At 47.6% G+C, this 17859-nt stretch overlaps 1 protein-coding gene across 1 annotated transcript in view; it reads right to left on the bottom strand.

Moving 5' to 3' along the window:
- Window positions 1-2488: 2488 nt before the first annotated feature.
- Window positions 2489-17859, bottom strand: part of Thsd4 (thrombospondin type 1 domain containing 4) — a 593810-nt gene continuing 578439 nt past the window's right edge. The window contains exons 16-18 of the mRNA XM_052188134.1: window positions 15903-16082; window positions 12008-12152; window positions 2489-8017 (exon numbers count right to left, since the gene is read on the bottom strand). Of these exons, the coding sequence (XP_052044094.1) occupies window positions 7875-8017; window positions 12008-12152; window positions 15903-16082 (468 nt within the window). The 3' untranslated portion in view covers window positions 2489-7874. The remainder of the gene's footprint in view (window positions 8018-12007; window positions 12153-15902; window positions 16083-17859) is intronic.

The following is a 17859-nucleotide window of genomic DNA, read 5'->3' as shown; positions in this document are numbered from 1 at the left end:
TGTTAGCCTCTAAGACAAGAGGTTTGTGAGGTGACAGATGCCATTTGTTTGCCCTTCAGAAAATTCAGCTATCATCTCACTTTTCAGGGTCAGTCACAGTGTCATCTGTGAGCTTTCGAGGGGTTGGGCCCCACCCCGTACCTCTTGAGTCTTCATCTTTCACCTCCTGAGTCAGCACAAGGTCTCTCTTATGATTCTGTTACTCCATCTTCTTTATTGGCTTTTTTTTTTTTTAACCAGCGTCCTGGGGATTGAACTCAGGTCAGGTCTATGTTTGTGAGCTAAAAGCATTTTTCCACCATTACCTTCTCTCCAGGCCTGGGACATTTTATTTTGAACCAAGTCTGACTCCTCTCACATCCCTGATTGCCTGTGCAAGGTCACCTCACCAGGCTCTTGCTGGTCCCTAATGGCGCCAGAAATCTCTGCCGGTTGAAGACAGCCTCCTCACCAGGAGCAGCCTCATATTGGTTATAATCTTTGGAGATCTTTCCTGCTCAGTAAATCTTTGTGACAGATGTTCTCTAGAACCAGCGGTGGGGTTGGTTCCCAGCTGGGTTCTGACCCTCAGCATAGAGCAAGCTCTTGCTTCCCTCAGGAGGTGGGGCTTGTGTACCTTTCCAAGTGCAGCTCAAGGCGAAAGGCACTTTTGAGCTTAGGTAAAGAGCTGTGCCTGGCTTTGTAAAACCTGTGTGGAATGGCTGGATTTGGTATGCAGATGAGACCAGAACTGATACACATTGAGACCATATAACATGCCCTGGCAGATGGAGATGGAACAGACTTCAGGCTGGAGGAAGGCTGCAGAATCCTAGAGTCACCGCTAGGCTGGCGTGCTAACAGCTCTCCATCAGCTTCCCAATGTCACAGGTTTGCAGTGAGGGTAAGATGATGTGGCTTTCAGGTCTAGGGACCCAGCTTCATGCTATCGATTGCTACACATGTACAAGGCCCAAGGCCCAGGTTTGAGTCTCAGTGTGGGGCTGGGGTGTTTAATGCCTGCCCTTTGGGCACATGGATGGTACCCTCTTGAACTCAGTAGCTTTGATTATCCATAAGAGTGCTGTGTAAGATGGTGCCTGTGCTGGCTGGTTTTGTGTGTCAACTTGACACAAGCTGGAGTTATCACAGAGAAAGGAGCTTCAGTTGGGGAAGTGCCTTCATGAGATCCAGCTGTAAGGCATTTTCTCAATTAGTGACCAAGGGAGCAGGGGCCCATGTGGGTGGTGCCATCCCTGGGCTGGTAGTCTTGGGTTCCATGAGAAAGCAGGCTGAGCAAACCAGGAAAGCAAGCCAGTAAGGAACATCCCTCCATGGCCTCTGCATCAGCTCCTGCTTCCTGACCTGCTTGAGTTCCAGTCCTGACTTCTTTGGTGATCAACAGCAATGTGGAAGTGTAAGCTCAGTAAACCCTTACCTCCCCAACTTGCTTCTTGGTCATGATGTTTGTGCAGGAATAGAAACCCTGACTAAGACAGTGCCCATTAATGTCTGTCCTGGAGGGGGAGGTGCTGAGCTCCCCTTTTCTTTGATATACAGCCATCGCTGGGGTCAGAGTCATTTTCTTTGGCGGTGTATTAATTTCATTGGCTCACCAAGACTTGAATGGAATTGTTCTTCGGGTTTCTTAGTGCTCCCTGAGGTCAGAAGCCACCTGTTCACCTCTCTGGGAAAATTTCACACAGCTGTGAATAGAGTAATATGGTGGTGTGAATAAGAACGGTCCCCATAGACTCATACATTTGGATGGTGAGTCACTGGGGAGTGGCCCTATTTGAGAAGGACTAGGAGGCGTGACCCTGTTGGAGTAGGTTTGCCTTAGGTTTGCCTTGCTGAAGGAAGTGTGTCACTGGGGGTGGGCTTTGAGGTTTAAAAAGAGCATGACAGGCTCTGTCTCTGTCTGTCTCTCTCTGTTTGTCTGTCTGTCTCCTGTCTCCCTCTCCTTCTCTCTACTTGTTGCTATCAAATCTGTCCAGCCGAATAAGGGGGATGACACAGGATACTCTTCTCAATGCAGTTTATTCAGGAACTCCAGGAAACCCTCGATCCTAGCCCCTTGCCCCAGTTATATATCCCAGCCTGCACCAATCAGCGACTGCCACGTAGAGGCTCGTGATAGGATCAAGACGATGGCCCGGGAGTGGCCTGATATGATGTCAAAGGGAGTCTTTTCCGGGTGCGTAAGTGACTCTCAAAGGGGAACGTGGGGGAGTGTTGCTGAGTCATGTGACTTGGCAACCAGTCCAGGCACCATATTAGACTGGCCGCTGTGCCCGCTCCCCACATCTACTTGAAGATCAGGATGAGGCTCTCATGGAGTGTTCTGGTGGCATGCTCCCCACCATGATGCTAATGGACTAAGCCTCTGAAACTGTGAGCTAGACCTCAGTTAATGCTTTCCATTGTGTAAGAGCTACCTTGGTCATCGAAGCTCTTCACAGTGACAGAACAGTGATGAAGACAAGCAAGAACACAGTTAGCTAAGTGGGTCATTTAACCACTTTATTTTATTTTTACAATCAAAATAAATTAGTTGTACACAAAATAGTGCTGGAAATCAGCCCACATTTGCTCATATAATTCACTGTCTGCTCGCCTCCCCCATCCATAATAACTTAAGCCTGCAGAGGAGACATGGAACTGGTGGTGTCCTCAGGGGTTTCTCAGTTCTAGTTCTGCAGTTCACAGGCCCCCACAGTCCCCAGCAGGGACCCTGGGGTCATTATCAGAGCTGAGAACACTGCTGTGTGTCCCCAAGCCTCTCCCAGCCTCTCAACCCAAGCCATCCACAGCTCTGACATGAGCAGTGAGGCAGATGAAGCTAACGGCAGGCCACACTAAGAAGGGACGAGAAAAACCAGTCACCTTCCCTTCTCCAAGTGTTTGGGTGTGAGGAGAGGGTGGATTATCTGAGAAAATATAATAATTAAGACAGAAAGGTGGCAGGCTTAGTCAGGCACAATACCAGGGGGGAGAGCCCCTGAATACGTCAAAAGCAGAGTTAATTATATTTGATTTTCAACCCTCAAAATGTCTGGTCAATCACTATATAAACAACTGTAAGGATTGACTTAGAATAAGACACTGTGGTGTAGCAATGTAACAGGAAGCTGGCTTGGCCAATCAAACAATTTTATGTAAATGTGGATGGCATATGTAAATAAATACCTACTAGGTCCCTTTACAATGAATATATTCTAAATAACAGAACTATTCTGGTGTTGCAGTCCACTCTGCAGATATAGTTCAGAATACATATTTCCTATAAACATCTTGTATTTACAGAGAACAAAATAATAAGTTATAGTAAAGTATATCCTTATGTTGGATGGATGGTGGGGGCTGGGGGGCCCCAGAAGGTCGGAGTTGGTGTAACAGAATGGAGCTCACTGAGGCCGGAGGCTCGTCATCTGACGAGGCTGGGAGTTTCCATATTCTTGGGGCCACTTTCCACAGCACCGTAAATATCCCAACAGAACAAGGATTCGGAATATCAAGGATGGTGTGGGGTAGGAAGCTTGGTCAGCAAGGAGTCCCTCAGGAAGGCTAGGCATTCCTATAAAAGAGATTGGAGACAAATAGCCCAGGCTAGGCTAGTCAGGGCTGCCGGGTGGAGTGTTGCAACCCCAAGGAGGCAGTTAGCTGCCCCCATGTCTGTTTGCCTCTCTGTGAAGCAGTCACATGGAGATGGCGCTGCCCAGGTTGCCAGTGGCTGCCACATGAGGGAACACACACAACTTACAGGAAGAGGCACTGAGGGGTTTCAAATGCGACAAGGTAGCAGTTAGGAACACTGTGCATGAGTCTCTGGGAGCTGTTCCGTTTGCCCCTCCCCCGTCCTGACCCACTGCCTTCCTGCCGCCCCTGCCACTTCCATGGAGAGTTGCTCTCTCCAGCATCCCTGCACCGTAGAAGGTTCCAGCTTGCAGAAAGTTCTGTAGTAAGAGCAACCCGTTTCACTGAGCTTTCTTCCCTCCGACTCCTGAGAGGGCTCTCAGGGTGTCTCTTCTGCAGATAAGCCACCTCAGAAGTTCCTCACACTGTCTCCAACAGGCTGTCCTCTTTATCAGGATTGAAAAACCCCACGTGAATGTTGCCTGTGGGCATTAGTCTTCCGACAGACACCAGCTTGACTGTCACCCACGTTTTCTCTGTGGTTTTGGTGGCTTGTGGAATGGCTTACACACACATGCATATCTGTGTGTTTATGTGGAGGTCAGAGGACAGCTGTTGGCTTCTCACTGGCCTGGAACTTGCCAAGTGGGCTGGGCTGGCCAGCTAGTGACCCCCAGGGATGCTCCTGTCTCTGCCTCCCTAGTGCTGGGATTACAAGTGAGTACCACCACACCTGGCTTTTTGCATGTGGGTTCTGAGACTCGAACTCAGTTCTTCAGTGCTTTCCTGACTGAGCTAACTCGCTAGTCCAGGGTTCCTTTGTATTCTGATGTTTCCTCCCACTCTGAACTTAGTTGAAATCCTTCTCTATCACCTTCCAACTGTATAGTTATTCTTTTATTCCAAAGGTAGAGCTTTTACCACCTCCCAGTGATCTGTTGAAATAAAGGCCTTCTCTTCAGGGGTTTTTAAAACATCTTTTCAGATCCCTCTTACCCTAGCTGTTGCCTCTCTAAACTCAGGGCATCAGCCACTTTTCTTCTAAAACATCTAAGCTACGGGCAAATTGTTTTATCTGGCAAGGATCTGGCAAAGGCTGACAGATCATTCACCCTGTAGTGATATTGTCTTGTTTCATTCCTTATATTTATATAGGAAAACTCTATAGTGTCAACGCTAAGACAGCTATTAATAAAAAGAGGCTATCTTGGGCAGGTGCTAGCAATATCTAGATTTCTCCATACCACACAACAAATTAATCCAGCATCTCCCGTTTCTCATCCATTTAGAAGCCACCTTTTAAAATATAGAAGGTTGGGTGTAAATGCTTAGAAAACAAATAGATGATGCATGCTAAAGGCAAGGAGGGAAGGAGAAAGAAAAAGAAACCCTGGGCTGACAAGCTCCCATGGCTTCTTGCTAGTCTGAGCATGGCTACGAGCGGGGAACTGCTCCCTCTAGTGGCCAGATAGCATATTCCCAGCCGGCCCTGAGAGGTAAAGGGAAAGAGACTCAATAGGGGCTCAAAAGGAAGGTGTCCCCCTCCCCCGCCCCCCCTCTGAAAGCGAAACAGCACAGCTTTTCATTTAGGGCTTTGTTGGCGTTTGTTTAGAAAGGCTACACAGTAGCTTTAATTTACCTAAGTTTTCATTCAGAGCTCAGGATGTGGCCATCTGGCACACCAGAGGAAAATCAATATTGAAATATAAATTTCAGTTCTACATCACAGCTAATGAAGGGAATGTGGAGAGGCCCGAGAAGGAGGTGGCAGATAGAGCACCATCTGCAGGGACAGGCATCTGTCCCTGGTAATCACTGGGGAGCCCAAGGCCGCACTGCCTACACTGTGTGTGCGGGAGGCTGTGCAGGGGATGGAAGGAGGAACCAGGGCCTTTGCAAGGTTGGCCTTCTAAACAAAGTGGTTAATTGACCCCAATCTAAAAGTCTGTAATCTTCTAAAGGGGACTGAACTCCCAGGAACAGCTCATTTTCCTGGAAAAAATCCACTGAACTCAGATGAGGTGTTGTCTAGCTTTGTTGTTGGTGTTTTGTTTGGTTTGGTTTGGAGTTTGCCTAAAGACCAGGGCCTGACCCATTTTCTCTGACTTACCCTTACTACAGGAGGATCATTGGCCTTCCTAAGAACTGTGAGATGACATCTGAGATGCAGGATAGACAAAGCTATCACTAACCCAGCCCAGCCCTGAGAATTTATGAGTTGGAAGGACCAGAGCGCTCACTCTCCACAGAGAAGTTCTTTAGGCCCTGTGACTGCCCAGCATTGGGTGGCTTTGATTGCTAAGACCACTTTCCTTCCCTGGTGCTAATGCCAGCCTTCATTTCACCCACAGATCATGCCTGCTTTACCTCCCCCCAGCCCCCGCCCCGCATGTACGCAAACACCTTCCAAGTAATCCTTCAAATGTCCGGCTTGTCCAGCAAGATCCGAGAATGGCTGCATAGAGGGAAAACTGCCCCGGACAGGCAGAAGCACAGTGAGGGGGACAGGCAGGGAACCGGACAGAAGCTGCTCACACTGTGGCTTCTCCCTGCACTTAGCATGGCGAGTACGGTCTCTGCCGGGCTGTGTATCTCCCGCCTGCCCCACAGGAGAGGTGGTGCTGCTGGCTGACGAAAGCAGACAGAGACAAACGCTGGGAGGGTACTCACAGGAGGCCAAGGCCATTGGAATCCTGACAGAGTGCATCGGACCAGACAGGTTATACCATCCCCACAGCGGTGAGCGGTCACAATGCAGGCTGGCTCCCGGAGAGACCCTGTGCTAAGGGTGTGTGTTTTCTTTAAGGGAAACATGCCCAGAATCCGAAATAAGATAATTTCTGTAAGTTTACAATTTTGAAGAAAAAAAATATTTCTCTTAATTGTCTCTCCCCTGTCCCTGGCATCCCAAGATGGTTCACCTTTCAATAAACACTGAGTCCCTTCAGGCCTGGGGCCTCTGGAATTACAGTTGTGCAGAGTGTGTCAGCAGAGATACAGGGGGCTTCCTAGCTCCTTCTCCCAGACCTGCAGCATTAAAATTAGTCTTGATGGTCAAGGCTTGTGGGATAAAAAGAGTCCTGAGTCACAGTGGAGGGGAGGGATGCGAGAGCACTAGATAGAAACAAGGCTCAAATAAGACCCTGTCTATTGCAATATGAGGTTGCTGGGATAGCCTGCTAGGCTTTCCACTGGGTGGTACCATGAAGATCCCAGGAGAGATGGTTGGAACACCAGTCTGTGGGATCTGGGAGTTTGCTCCACCTCCAGAGAGGCCCAGAGAATCCCTGGCAACTGGCCAGTTCTCCCTGTGGCTACCTTGTCTTGAGGGACAATTCTGTTGGGAATGGAACTTAGCAAACACCAGAGTCCTGTCAGTAGGAGTTGTGGCTGAGGGAAGGGGGCATAGGGGTGCAGACATCTTGAAAGAACTAAGCACTCATTTGAGGCAGCACTTGGGAACAGAGGATGGTCCTCAGAAGCCTGGGCTGTTCAAAGAATGAAAAACTTCTCAGCCTCCTGGTCAGACTGGAAGCCCATGCATCCTTCAGACTATGGGTCCTGGACAGAGCCCAGGCTGGTCACCAGAGGTGCTGTGGGGTGAGGGCTGTGCTCAGCCATCTGTGGTAGTCACTTAGCCTTGCCCCTAACATCAGCTCAGTAACCTCAGTCTCCTTTCCAGTAAGGTGGGAGCACATCTTCACCCCCTGCCTCCCATTCTGGGGCACTGCAGCCTCCAGTGAGCTAATGTCTAAGAGTGTGGACCTGGTAAACAAGAAAACACTTTTCATAGATACCTCTGTCCTGAGGCAGGAGACTGCCTATTATCTTTTAGAATGGCAATGGATGCAACACAGCTGGGCTGAGGAAACAGGGGTACACATGTCTCAGCAAGGTTTGTTGGTGCTGCAGGATGGGGTGTCACCCTCTCTTGACTTTCCAAAGGGGTTCTAATTTTGGACAGGCCAGTAGCACCAGGAAGAAGGCTGTGTTTGGTCAGTGGTCCAACTGCTGCCTTGGACAACAGCAGGTCTGGAGTTGGGATGAGAGCCGTATGCTTGATTTTCAGAAGGCACCATCAGCAGGCGCCAGGTCCCAAGGAAGGTCGTTGTTAGGACACAGCAATGCCCAAAGGGCCAGCCATGGCGTTCCAACATCCTGGGTACCATGTGGCAAGCTTTATGAAGGTGAGAGTGGGGTCTCTGGCAGAGCAGCAACCAACCAGGCGCACTGCTCGTAACCCCAGGAGGGCAGGAGTGTTATCGGCTCCCCAGAAAGCTGGTGTGTCTGTTGGCCACTCGGGTGCAAGAGGCACAGCAGGCAGTCTTGTAGTAGTTGTAGACACAGAGGCGCGCCTGGACTACCACGTTGCAGTTGTAGTACTTGTCCTTGCAGTTTTCATCTACGGTGGAAGAGAACAGAAGAGACACCTGAGCCCAAGAGGTAGCCAGGACCAGCTCGAAGAGAAAGGGGACGGGCTACAGCACTTCACTTGGGCCCTGACTGTGTGTGTGTGTGTAGATATGTGTATTTGTATATATATATGTGTGTGTGTGTATGTATGATGTATGTATGTATGTATGTATGTATGTATGTATGTATGTATGGGTCTAGGTGTGTCTGTATGAGTCTGTGTAAACACATGCAGAGACCAGCACAGGATGTCAGAGATGTCAGGGAGGGGCCTTGTTGGGGCTCAGTAGAAGTGGGAAGGGGTTGAGAGGATAGTGAGGTATGTAAAAATGACCCACGAATATTAAATATGTATATGAGCTTGTGAAATAATGACAAAGGAAAAAGAGACATCTGAGGAATAAGTTGAAGAGCAGTTGAGGAAGACAGCCAATGACTCTGCCTCCACATGTGTGGGGGCAGAGAGGGAGGGAGGGAGGGAGAGAGGAGGGAATATATGTTCAAGAATGTCCAGGGAGAGTGGGCATGCCTGTAATCCCGGCACTCGAGAGGCTGAAATTTGAAGATCGGGAGTTCAAGGTCAGCTGGGCACAACATTGAGACCCCGTCTCAAAAGATACTGATTATGATAAACAGATTGGACAGGGATGACAAACACCACATATGAAGGTTTCTTCCCAGAAAGAGGTAAGGAGAAGATGATGTGTCAATTTTTAATTCTTGTGAAAGTAAGTTTAGCTGGTGCTGCTTGCATGGACAAGGGTGTGGGGGTAATTTACCAGAGCATGGGTGATGTTGAGTGGCTACACCACTGAAGGAAGCGGCTCCTCCCCTGACACCACGGACGCCATATGCAGCTCCTCAGTATTCCTTCATCCTTCCTCCTCCACTTAGTTTTCTGGTCACTGAGCCAGGACCTCACTGATTGGCTGGCCAGGTTAGCCAGCAATCTCAGGGAGCCTTGGGTCTCCCTTCCCCCAGGGCTAGGGTCCCCCAGCTGTTATGGGTGTGCTGCGGATCCAAACTTAGATCCTCCTGCTCAGACAGCACGCACTTTACCTGCTGAGCCATCTCCCCTGGCTTCTGTATGTGATGTTTGTTTATTTTTAAAAGATTTATTTAAACTTTATGTATGAGTGCTCTATCTGCATGTACACCTGCATGCAGAGGAGGGCATCAGATCCCATTACAGATGGTTGTGAGCCACCACGTGGTTGCTGGGAATTGAACTCAGGTCCTCTGGAGGAGCAGCTAGTGCTCTTAACCACTGAGCTATCTCTCCATCTCCCATCTCTCTTTAACCACTGTGTGACACCTAAACTTAAAAAAATGTAAAAATTCACACAGCTCTTGGCCACTCTTTTGAAAACTTATGCATTTGTTTATATCACCAGGATAGCCATGTATATATGTAATGTATGCATTTTCCATTGGTAGACATTTGTTTCCATTTTTTCCTGTTATAGTGATCTTTTAAGCAGATTTTTAGTGTTCTTTCTGAGTTTTAAAACACATACAGCCTTATTAGATGTGATGGCTGCCCTCCAAACTATGTGAAACTATTTGTATTTCTCTTGGCAGAACAGTGGAATTCTATTGTTTTTTTGGGGGGGAGGGATGGCAGGCAGTGGGAAGAAGACAGGTACCCTCAGCTGGCCTTGATCATGGAGGATGAGAAGTTCTAATCCTCCTGCCTCCGTCTCCAGTGCTGGGTACCACCATACGTGGTTTATGCTGTGCTGGAGATCAATCCCAGAGCAGCACTCTGTAGCTGAAGTGCAGCCCCAAATCAGCAGAATCGTCTCCCTATGGGCTGTATTTATGTCTGTGTAGTGAATGCTAAACTCTCCTAGGGTGAGGAGAATACATTGTATCAGTGTTTGCAGCTCGCGCCCCCTTTACTGCGGGTGGGGGCGGGGTGGGCGGCCGCTCCTTTTGCCCGTGAGCTCACCAAGTTCTCTATGCCATAGATCCCGTCTTTACAGGTTGCAGTGTTGCTAGCCTCTCCTCTGAACTAGTAGCTCCTCTTGGCACTTCTTTTATGATGTCACGTGATAAGCAGACACTTGACATTTTAATGTTATTGGTATTGTCGTATTTTCCCTTGTAACCACTGGGGGGGGGTTCATTTAAAAAATTCTTCCCTCCTCTAAATTAAAACAGTTTCCCCCTCAAAGTCTTTTCTTAAATTTTAAATTTTCTGATTACATTCATTTCCTTAGTTTTCAAGGAACCGGTGAGGGTGGTGGTGATTGTGTATGTGTGTGATTGTGTGTGAGTGTGTGTGTGTAATGCTCACGAGCACATGTGTATTGAGAAGCAGGGATTCAATGTTGCTGTTTTTCCATATATGTAAGTGTATACAGATTGTTTCATTATCATTTAATAGCTCATCCTTTCCCCAGACGCCTATGCCAATTCCACCACATACCAAGCATCTTTGGTCTATTTGTGGACGTCCTATGGTGTGCTTTTACCTGTTTACCTCTCCCAGTGCTGGCATGCCTTTGTTTGTGGCAGAATAAGTCCCCCAGTGCTGTTAGCCTCAGAGTTTCCCTGGATATTCTTTGCCATTTTTTTGATATAAACAATTTGATATATCCGATACATATTCTATATATCCAATTTAAAAGATCCTGTATGGATTTTGACTGACATTACGTGAGCACTGGGAAGAAGGCTCAGGTGCTACCATGTAAGTGTGAGGACCTGAGTGTGGGTCTCAGGACCCACACGGAAGAACGGTGCGTGTAGTATATGCTTGTGCTCCCAGGGCTGGGAGGATGGGACAGGTAGATCTCTGAAGTTTACCGCTAGCCAGGCTACATAAGCCAAGCACAGGCCAGTGACAGATACTAGCTTACATAAATAGAGAAGAAGGGAGAGGGTAAGGAAGAAGAGAGGTAAGAAAATACATGAAACACATCTTAGGAAAATATGCTACAATCAGTATAAAGGACTCTGTAGGCAGGAGGCTTCAAAATAAATATTGATAGGATTCCTATGTCTGGGTCATGCACACAAGCTATTTACTTATTTGTCTTGGCAACACCACACAGTTGAAGTGATTTAAATTTGGATTTAAAATTTCAATTGTTCCTTGCATTGCTTTTGAGAAGGTTGCATTAAGACACAACCCTGAAAAGGAAAATTGTCTCAGGCACACAGACATAGGTAATTAAAGATGGCTAAAATTGCTAGATCCTTGGAATTGATTGTATAGATTTTGGAGCAAGGCATGGCTGCCTTATCCAGTTGTGTATTCTTGAGGCCCATCTCGCCGCCAGCATAGGCTTGTCAAAGGTTTCTTACTAATAAGATGTGAGAGGGCTTTGTTCTGAAACGGGTTTTATGTATCCCTGGCTGGCCTTGAGCTTGGTTCTGGGAGATGCTGATCTTGATCTTCTGAATCTCCTGCCTCAGCCCCGGAGTGCTGGGATCACGGGCACTCACCACCATCCCTAGTTTATGTGGCGCTAGGATCAAACCCAGGGCTTTGTCAATGGTAGGCCAGCTTTCTGACACCCAGCCCTGGTCTATGGTTTTTCTTTAAAAACAACTCTGGTTTGGTCTTCCAGACTTAGTTATGATATGTTTTCAAGGAAGGAAAAACTATATGTCATTTTCAACATAAAATGCAATAAAGGGGAAGAAAAGGAAATTACAAGGTTAACAAAATAGAATATATAAGTAAACCTTGATAACTGTCTATGTCTTTAAATAACTCTTAAAGCTAAAGTTTACAATGTCCAAACCGGTAGTACACATTCCGAGACTCAGAGGACATCTCAGTGTGAGGTAGTCTTAAACTATGAAATTATAACATCAAAGCACCCTGACCCCCTTACCTCTCCTCCCCCAACCCCAGACACACACTGCTGTGGCTGTGCACAAGGTTCAGCCATTTTCACCCTGGATAACTTGACAGAGCGAGAGGAGGCTCAATCCTCTTTTCTTCAGGTGGGAACCACAAACTCACCAACTTCAGGGACACAGTCCTGAGGGTTACAAGATTCTCTCTCTTCTGGTTTCAACTGGGGGTCGCAGAGGCTGCCCGGGGTCATGTCGTCTGAGAGACACCGAACTTCCCGCACCCGGAATCCGCCCTGACAGCTCTTGGAGCACTGTAGGGTAAAAAGAGAGAAAATGTCAGGTTTCTCTGCAGCCTCTTAGGCCCCCGAACCGGGGAGGAAGATCAGGGGAAATTCAAACATCTCCCCAAAGGGAAAGTGAGCACTAGAACACACTTCCACATGACACCCAGCAGGTTGGCCACCTTGTCCTGTCTGCCCTGCTCCCACACCCACTCCTTGCACTGTTTTGAGTGAGTTCTAGTCTCCCACCACACCTTCCATAATAATTTATGGCTCCAAAAAGAAGGAGCCTTGAAAATGTGCCCCTGCTGTGCCTTATTATCTTCAAGTCTATATGTCTACTGTTTCTAGTCTCATTTTTAAAAACGGTGAATCTTTTCATATTTTAAAAATAGTTTGTTTTAAAAATCAGGGTCAGGTTGGAGGAAAGTAGACATGGGTAGACATAGAATGCGTTGTAGGGCATTACCAAAGGATAAATACAAAGTATTATTTTAAAAAAATCTTAAACAAAACAGGGATTGAAGAGGTGGCTCAGAGCTTAAAAGCAATGCTGTCCTTCCAGAGGACTTGGGTTCAACTCCCCCCCCCCCCCCTTTTTTCCGTTTTTATGTTTTTGAGACAGGGTTTCTCTGTGTAGCCCTGGCTGTCCTTGAACTCACTCTGTAGACCAGGCTGGCTTCGAACTCTGCCTCTCAAGTGCTGGGATTAAAGGCGTGTGCCACCACTACCTGGCCTGGGTTCAACTCCTAAGTCCCCACATGGTGGCTCACAACAGTCTGGAACTCCAGCCCCAGGAGAGCTGATACCTTCTCCTCTGTGCTCCAAGGGCACCACATGCAGGTAGTACACAGTCATATATGCAGGCAAATACCCATACACATAAGATAAATATAAACACGAAATTAAAATAACAATAACAATAACAACAATAATAATACTAGGATCCATATCTCAGTTATACATTAGTTATAATTCTTGGGGTTTTTTTTTGTTTTTGTTTTTTGAGTCAGGGTTTCTCTGTGTAGCCCTGGCTGTCCTGGAACTCACTCTGTAGACCAGGCTGGCCTCGAACTCAGAAATCCACCTGCCTCTGCCTCCCAAGTGCTGGGATTACAGGCGTGAGCCACCATGCCCAGCTAAGTTATAATTCTTAATCTAAACCTTCAGGTCTCCTTTCCATCACCTTATGCTTGTTTATTTTTAATTTTTAAAAATTAATAAAAATTTTCTTTGAGACAGGATCTCACTGTGTAGCCCTGACTTGGTCTGGAATTCACTTTCTAGACCAAGCTAGCCTGGAACTCATGGAGATCAGCCTGCCTCCTGAGAGCAGGGATTAAAGGTATGGGCTACCACGTCTGTCATGATTGTTTCTTTTTAATTAAATGTATTGTGTGTGTTTGTGGGTTCCTTGGCTTATGTGTGGAGGTCAGAGAACAGCTTGTAGGAACTGGTTCCCTCCTTCCACCATGTGGTCCCAGAAATGGAACTCAGGTCTTCGGGCAATTAAGTGCCTTTATGTGCTGAACTATGTCACTGTTACTTAATTTTTATTAATTGAAAAAATTTAGGCTCAGTGGTTAAGAGCACTGACTGCTCTTCCGAAGGTCCTGAGTTCAATTCCCAGCAACCACATGGTGGCTCACAAGCATCTGTAATGGGATTTGATGCCTTCTTCTGGAGTGTCTGAAGACAGCTACAGTGTACTTACATATAATAAATAAATAAATCTTTAAAAAATTTTAATTAATTAAAAAATGTAAAATAAAATTTTTTTTGAGACAGGGTCTCATATAGCCCAGGCTAGCCTCAAGCTCCCAGTGTAGCTAAGGATGATGGTCTTGAATGTTTTCTTATTGTTTTGAAAATGTGTTGTTCTTTGACAGTGTCCTCCATGTGGATGCAGGCATTTGTATTTTATCTATTTTCATCCCTTACTGCCTCTACTCAGCCCTTCCCACTCCCACTGACCCCCTTCCTCTCAACAAGTCCCCCTCCCATCTTCATGTCTGGTTCGTGTGTTTGTTTGTGACTCGCTGAGTTTAATTAGGGTTGCTTGCATGAACAATTGTGGGGGGCAATTTATTAGTGACTTCATTGCTGAAGAAAGTGATTGCCCCTCCCCCAGCAACCCTTGACTGAGGACAGGTCCTGAGGGGGGGAACCTCATGAACCCCTCCCCCATCTGTGAGGGACTGCTTCTGGGACCCATCTCGTGTAGGTAGCCTCTAACTTGATTCTCCTGCCTCCCCCTGCCAAGTGATGGGATTACAGGCCTGAGCTGCCATGCCCCGTGTATGTGGTGCTGAGGATGGACCCCAGGGCTTTGTGCACGCCACGCAAGCCCTCTGCCAGCTGAGCCATGCTCCCGGCCATTACATTTCTTTTGGAGAAGGAACCTAGAGTCATTTGCTCTGTGGGCCTTTCCTTGTCTTGACTGCTGACCCTATCCTCGTAGCATATTTTAACACATCCCTGTTTTCTCCATTTCCTGGGAACTGTTAACTGGATCTACAGGAAGCCTCAGCAAAGCCTGAGCCAGAGTCCTGTGGTTGTCTGTCTTTTGGGGATGTCAGCAGTCAGTGACATGCAAAGTCTCAAACTATTTAATTGATTTGGTGTTGTAAGACGGTGACATTTGAATTCTGAAGAGGATTCAATATTGAAGAATCTCTGGCTCCTACTTGTGTCGATCAAAGCTGCGCTCTGGATGGGAGAGAGTCCCTTTGCTAGTGGGTCTATCTGGTTTCTAGACTCTCTCAATGGGTGGAACTGGGACTGAATTTCTAAAAGAGAATTTATTTTTAAATTTACCACCATTATCATTATTATTATTTTGGGTTTTTGAGACATAATTTCTCTGTGTAATAAATAGTCTTGGCTGTCTTGGAACTCACTTTGTAGATCAGACTGGCCTTGATCTCACAGAACTCTCACAGAGTTCACTGTGTAATGTAGCACTGTAGAGTGTGTGCATTTACATATGTGTGTAGATGTGTATAGTGGGGGCATGTGTTTGTGGGTATGTGTGCACATATGTGGGTACATACGTGTAGAAGTTGATGGCAGATATCTTTTCTGAGTTCTCTCTACTTCATGTGTATATCTTTCTATATGTGTATGTATGTGTGTATGTGTATGTATATGTGTGTGTGTGTAATGTAATTTTCTATGTAGTTCTGGCTGTCCTGGCACTTGCTATGCAGACCAGGCTGTCCTTGAACTCACGGAGATTGCTTGCCTCTCTCTGCCTCCTCAGTGCTGAGATCAAAGGCCTGCTCCACCACGCCTAGCTCGACACTTTATGTTTTGAGCTAGAATCTCTCACTGAACCGGAAGTGCATCATTTTAGCTAGCCTGTCTGACCAGTGCATTCCAGGCATCCTCCTGTCTCCACTTCCCTAATGCTGGGGTTACAGGCACATGTGGTGGCACCCAGCTTACAATGCAGTACTTTAGGCAGTATCTTTGAGGCCTTTCAAATACCATTATTCTTTGCAGTGATGTCTGTCAGGATGCAGCCCGAGGACACCTGCATACTGCTTGGTAAACACAAATGTCTTAGCCAGGAGGGGCCCAGAATTAGTCTTTTCAAGCAAGACCACCAGATACACTCCTAAGATGAACAATTCTGTGTAGAAACCCAAATCTGTAAGGTTCAGGGTTCCCTGACAGAGCAGGGTCTCAGAGAGTAGATGCCACAGGGTATATAGCATCTCTTCACGGGCTGGGCCGGGCACCCTCCCCAGAGCCATTCTATGAACCACTGGGACTTACCATGCTCCATTCTGTGCTAAACCACTTAGCTCCACAAGGCTTGAGGTGGCAGGCCTGCTGGCTCGGGGGCTTCTCCAGGAAGGAACACTCATAAGGGTCTAGCACTTCAAAGGTGTCTGCATTCTTCCTAACACAGATCACCTCCCTCTGCTGTGTCCCACTGCCACACTCAACGGAACACTGGAGAAGAAGCAGAGACAGATGGGTGTCACATGATACAAAGGGGGACGAAAACCATGCTCCTGGAGGGACATCCTTAATTCCTCCACGGAGGCATATGAAAAAGAGCAAGACACAGAATAGATACAAGAATAGCAATTGGGGCTGGAGAGATGGCTCAGTGGTTAAGGGCACTGGCTGTCCTTCCATAGGACCCAGGTTCGATTTCTAGCACCCACATGGCAGCTCACAACTGTCTGTCACTCCAGTTCGAGCGGTTGTGACATACTTAGTCACACATGCAGGCAAAACACCAAAGTGCATAAAAAGTAATTGAAGATGGCAGAGACACCGGTAGAATCCATTGTTGGTAAGGAACATAGGGGTCGGAGAAGATGGCTCTGTGGGGGAAATGCTCGCTACACAACTGAGAAGACGCGAGTTCAGATCCTCAACACCCGTGTCAAAAGCGAGTGTGGTTTTAGTGTTGGGAGCAGAGACAGGAGGATCCTGGATGCTCGTCACTGGTCAGCCGTCTAGCCAACTAGTGAGCTCCAGAGGTAGAGCGAGAACCTATCTGAGAAAATAAGGTGGATGCAGATGAAGGAGGAGACATTGACAGCGCCTGTGTGAGGGCCTCTGCGTCCTGGAGCAATTGATCCTGACCTCCGCTGCAGCCATGCCTGTGGGACTGCATCAGCACCAAGGCTCAGAGAAGATAGGCCAGGGCCTGGGTCTCAGTGGGTTCTCAAGGACATGGTGTGACACTCCGAAGATAGGTCTATTTTTGTCTGTGGGTGACAGCAACCTGGGGTAGAAGCAGAGATGTTTGCAGGGGTGACAGTAGCCACACCACTTGGGGTACCCTCTGTCTTTTCCACTCCACTACTGTATTTCTCCCCAGAGGGGCAGTGTTGTAGCGGCTGAGCTGCCAGCCCCACGGCTGGCACGACTGCTCCCATGCCGTTCACGGTTCCATGTCTGCTGTGGGAATGTGGGCCATGGTGCGGCTTCTTGGCACATGGCCAGGGGCAAGAACCTGGCACAGCAGCCAAGTTAAAAAAAATCAGTAAACACAGAGAGAGGAGTTCTGGTTTTGACTAAGTGCCTCCCACTGCCAGCCATGGGTGACACAATGACCTGTCTCCTACAAAGCCTTCTGTGATGGCTAGCCTGGGCTAACAACTTGACACACCTAGGATGATGGAGTTAAGGAATGGCCTCCATCAGACTGGCCTGTGGACATTTTCTTGCGTGTTAATTGATGCAGGAGGACGCAGCCCACTGTGGGCGGTACTCTCTCTAGGCAGGTGGGCCTTGGCTGTGTAAGAAGGGTAGCTGCCACTGAGCCCAAGAGAGCCAGGGAGCAGGGTCCTTCTGAAGCTCTCTGAGCGCCTGCCCTGCCCTCCTTCAGTGATGGATGGTGACCTAGAAAAGCATCAAATGAATTGGACCCTCTTCTCCCCAGTTTGGTTTTGGTCAAAATGTTTTATCATAGAGGCAGGAAAGCAAAGATACCTCCTAGCAGTCCAGGAAGGCTGGCATTAGCCTCTGTGATTGAGACAAGGAAACAGACTCAGGGAGATGCAATTACCTTGCCCACCTACCCCCCCTGAGATTGGAGCTGGGTTCGGTTATATCAGTGACCACCAGGGATACCCATGAGAGCAGCCCTGAAATACTCCAACCCAGTCCACGGAATCTTAGGAATTTTACAGATTTTTATCAATCAAAACTGTAGAAGTCCAAGAAAAGAAATTTCCCCATACAGTCTATGTAAAAAAATTCATTGAAATGA

Source organism: Apodemus sylvaticus, chromosome 7 (genome assembly GCF_947179515.1).
Source record: "Apodemus sylvaticus chromosome 7, mApoSyl1.1, whole genome shotgun sequence".
NCBI classification, from domain to species: domain Eukaryota; kingdom Metazoa; phylum Chordata; class Mammalia; order Rodentia; family Muridae; genus Apodemus; species Apodemus sylvaticus.
Note: the sequence above shows the minus strand (reverse complement) of the source record. Positions and strands in the feature narration are given on the sequence as shown.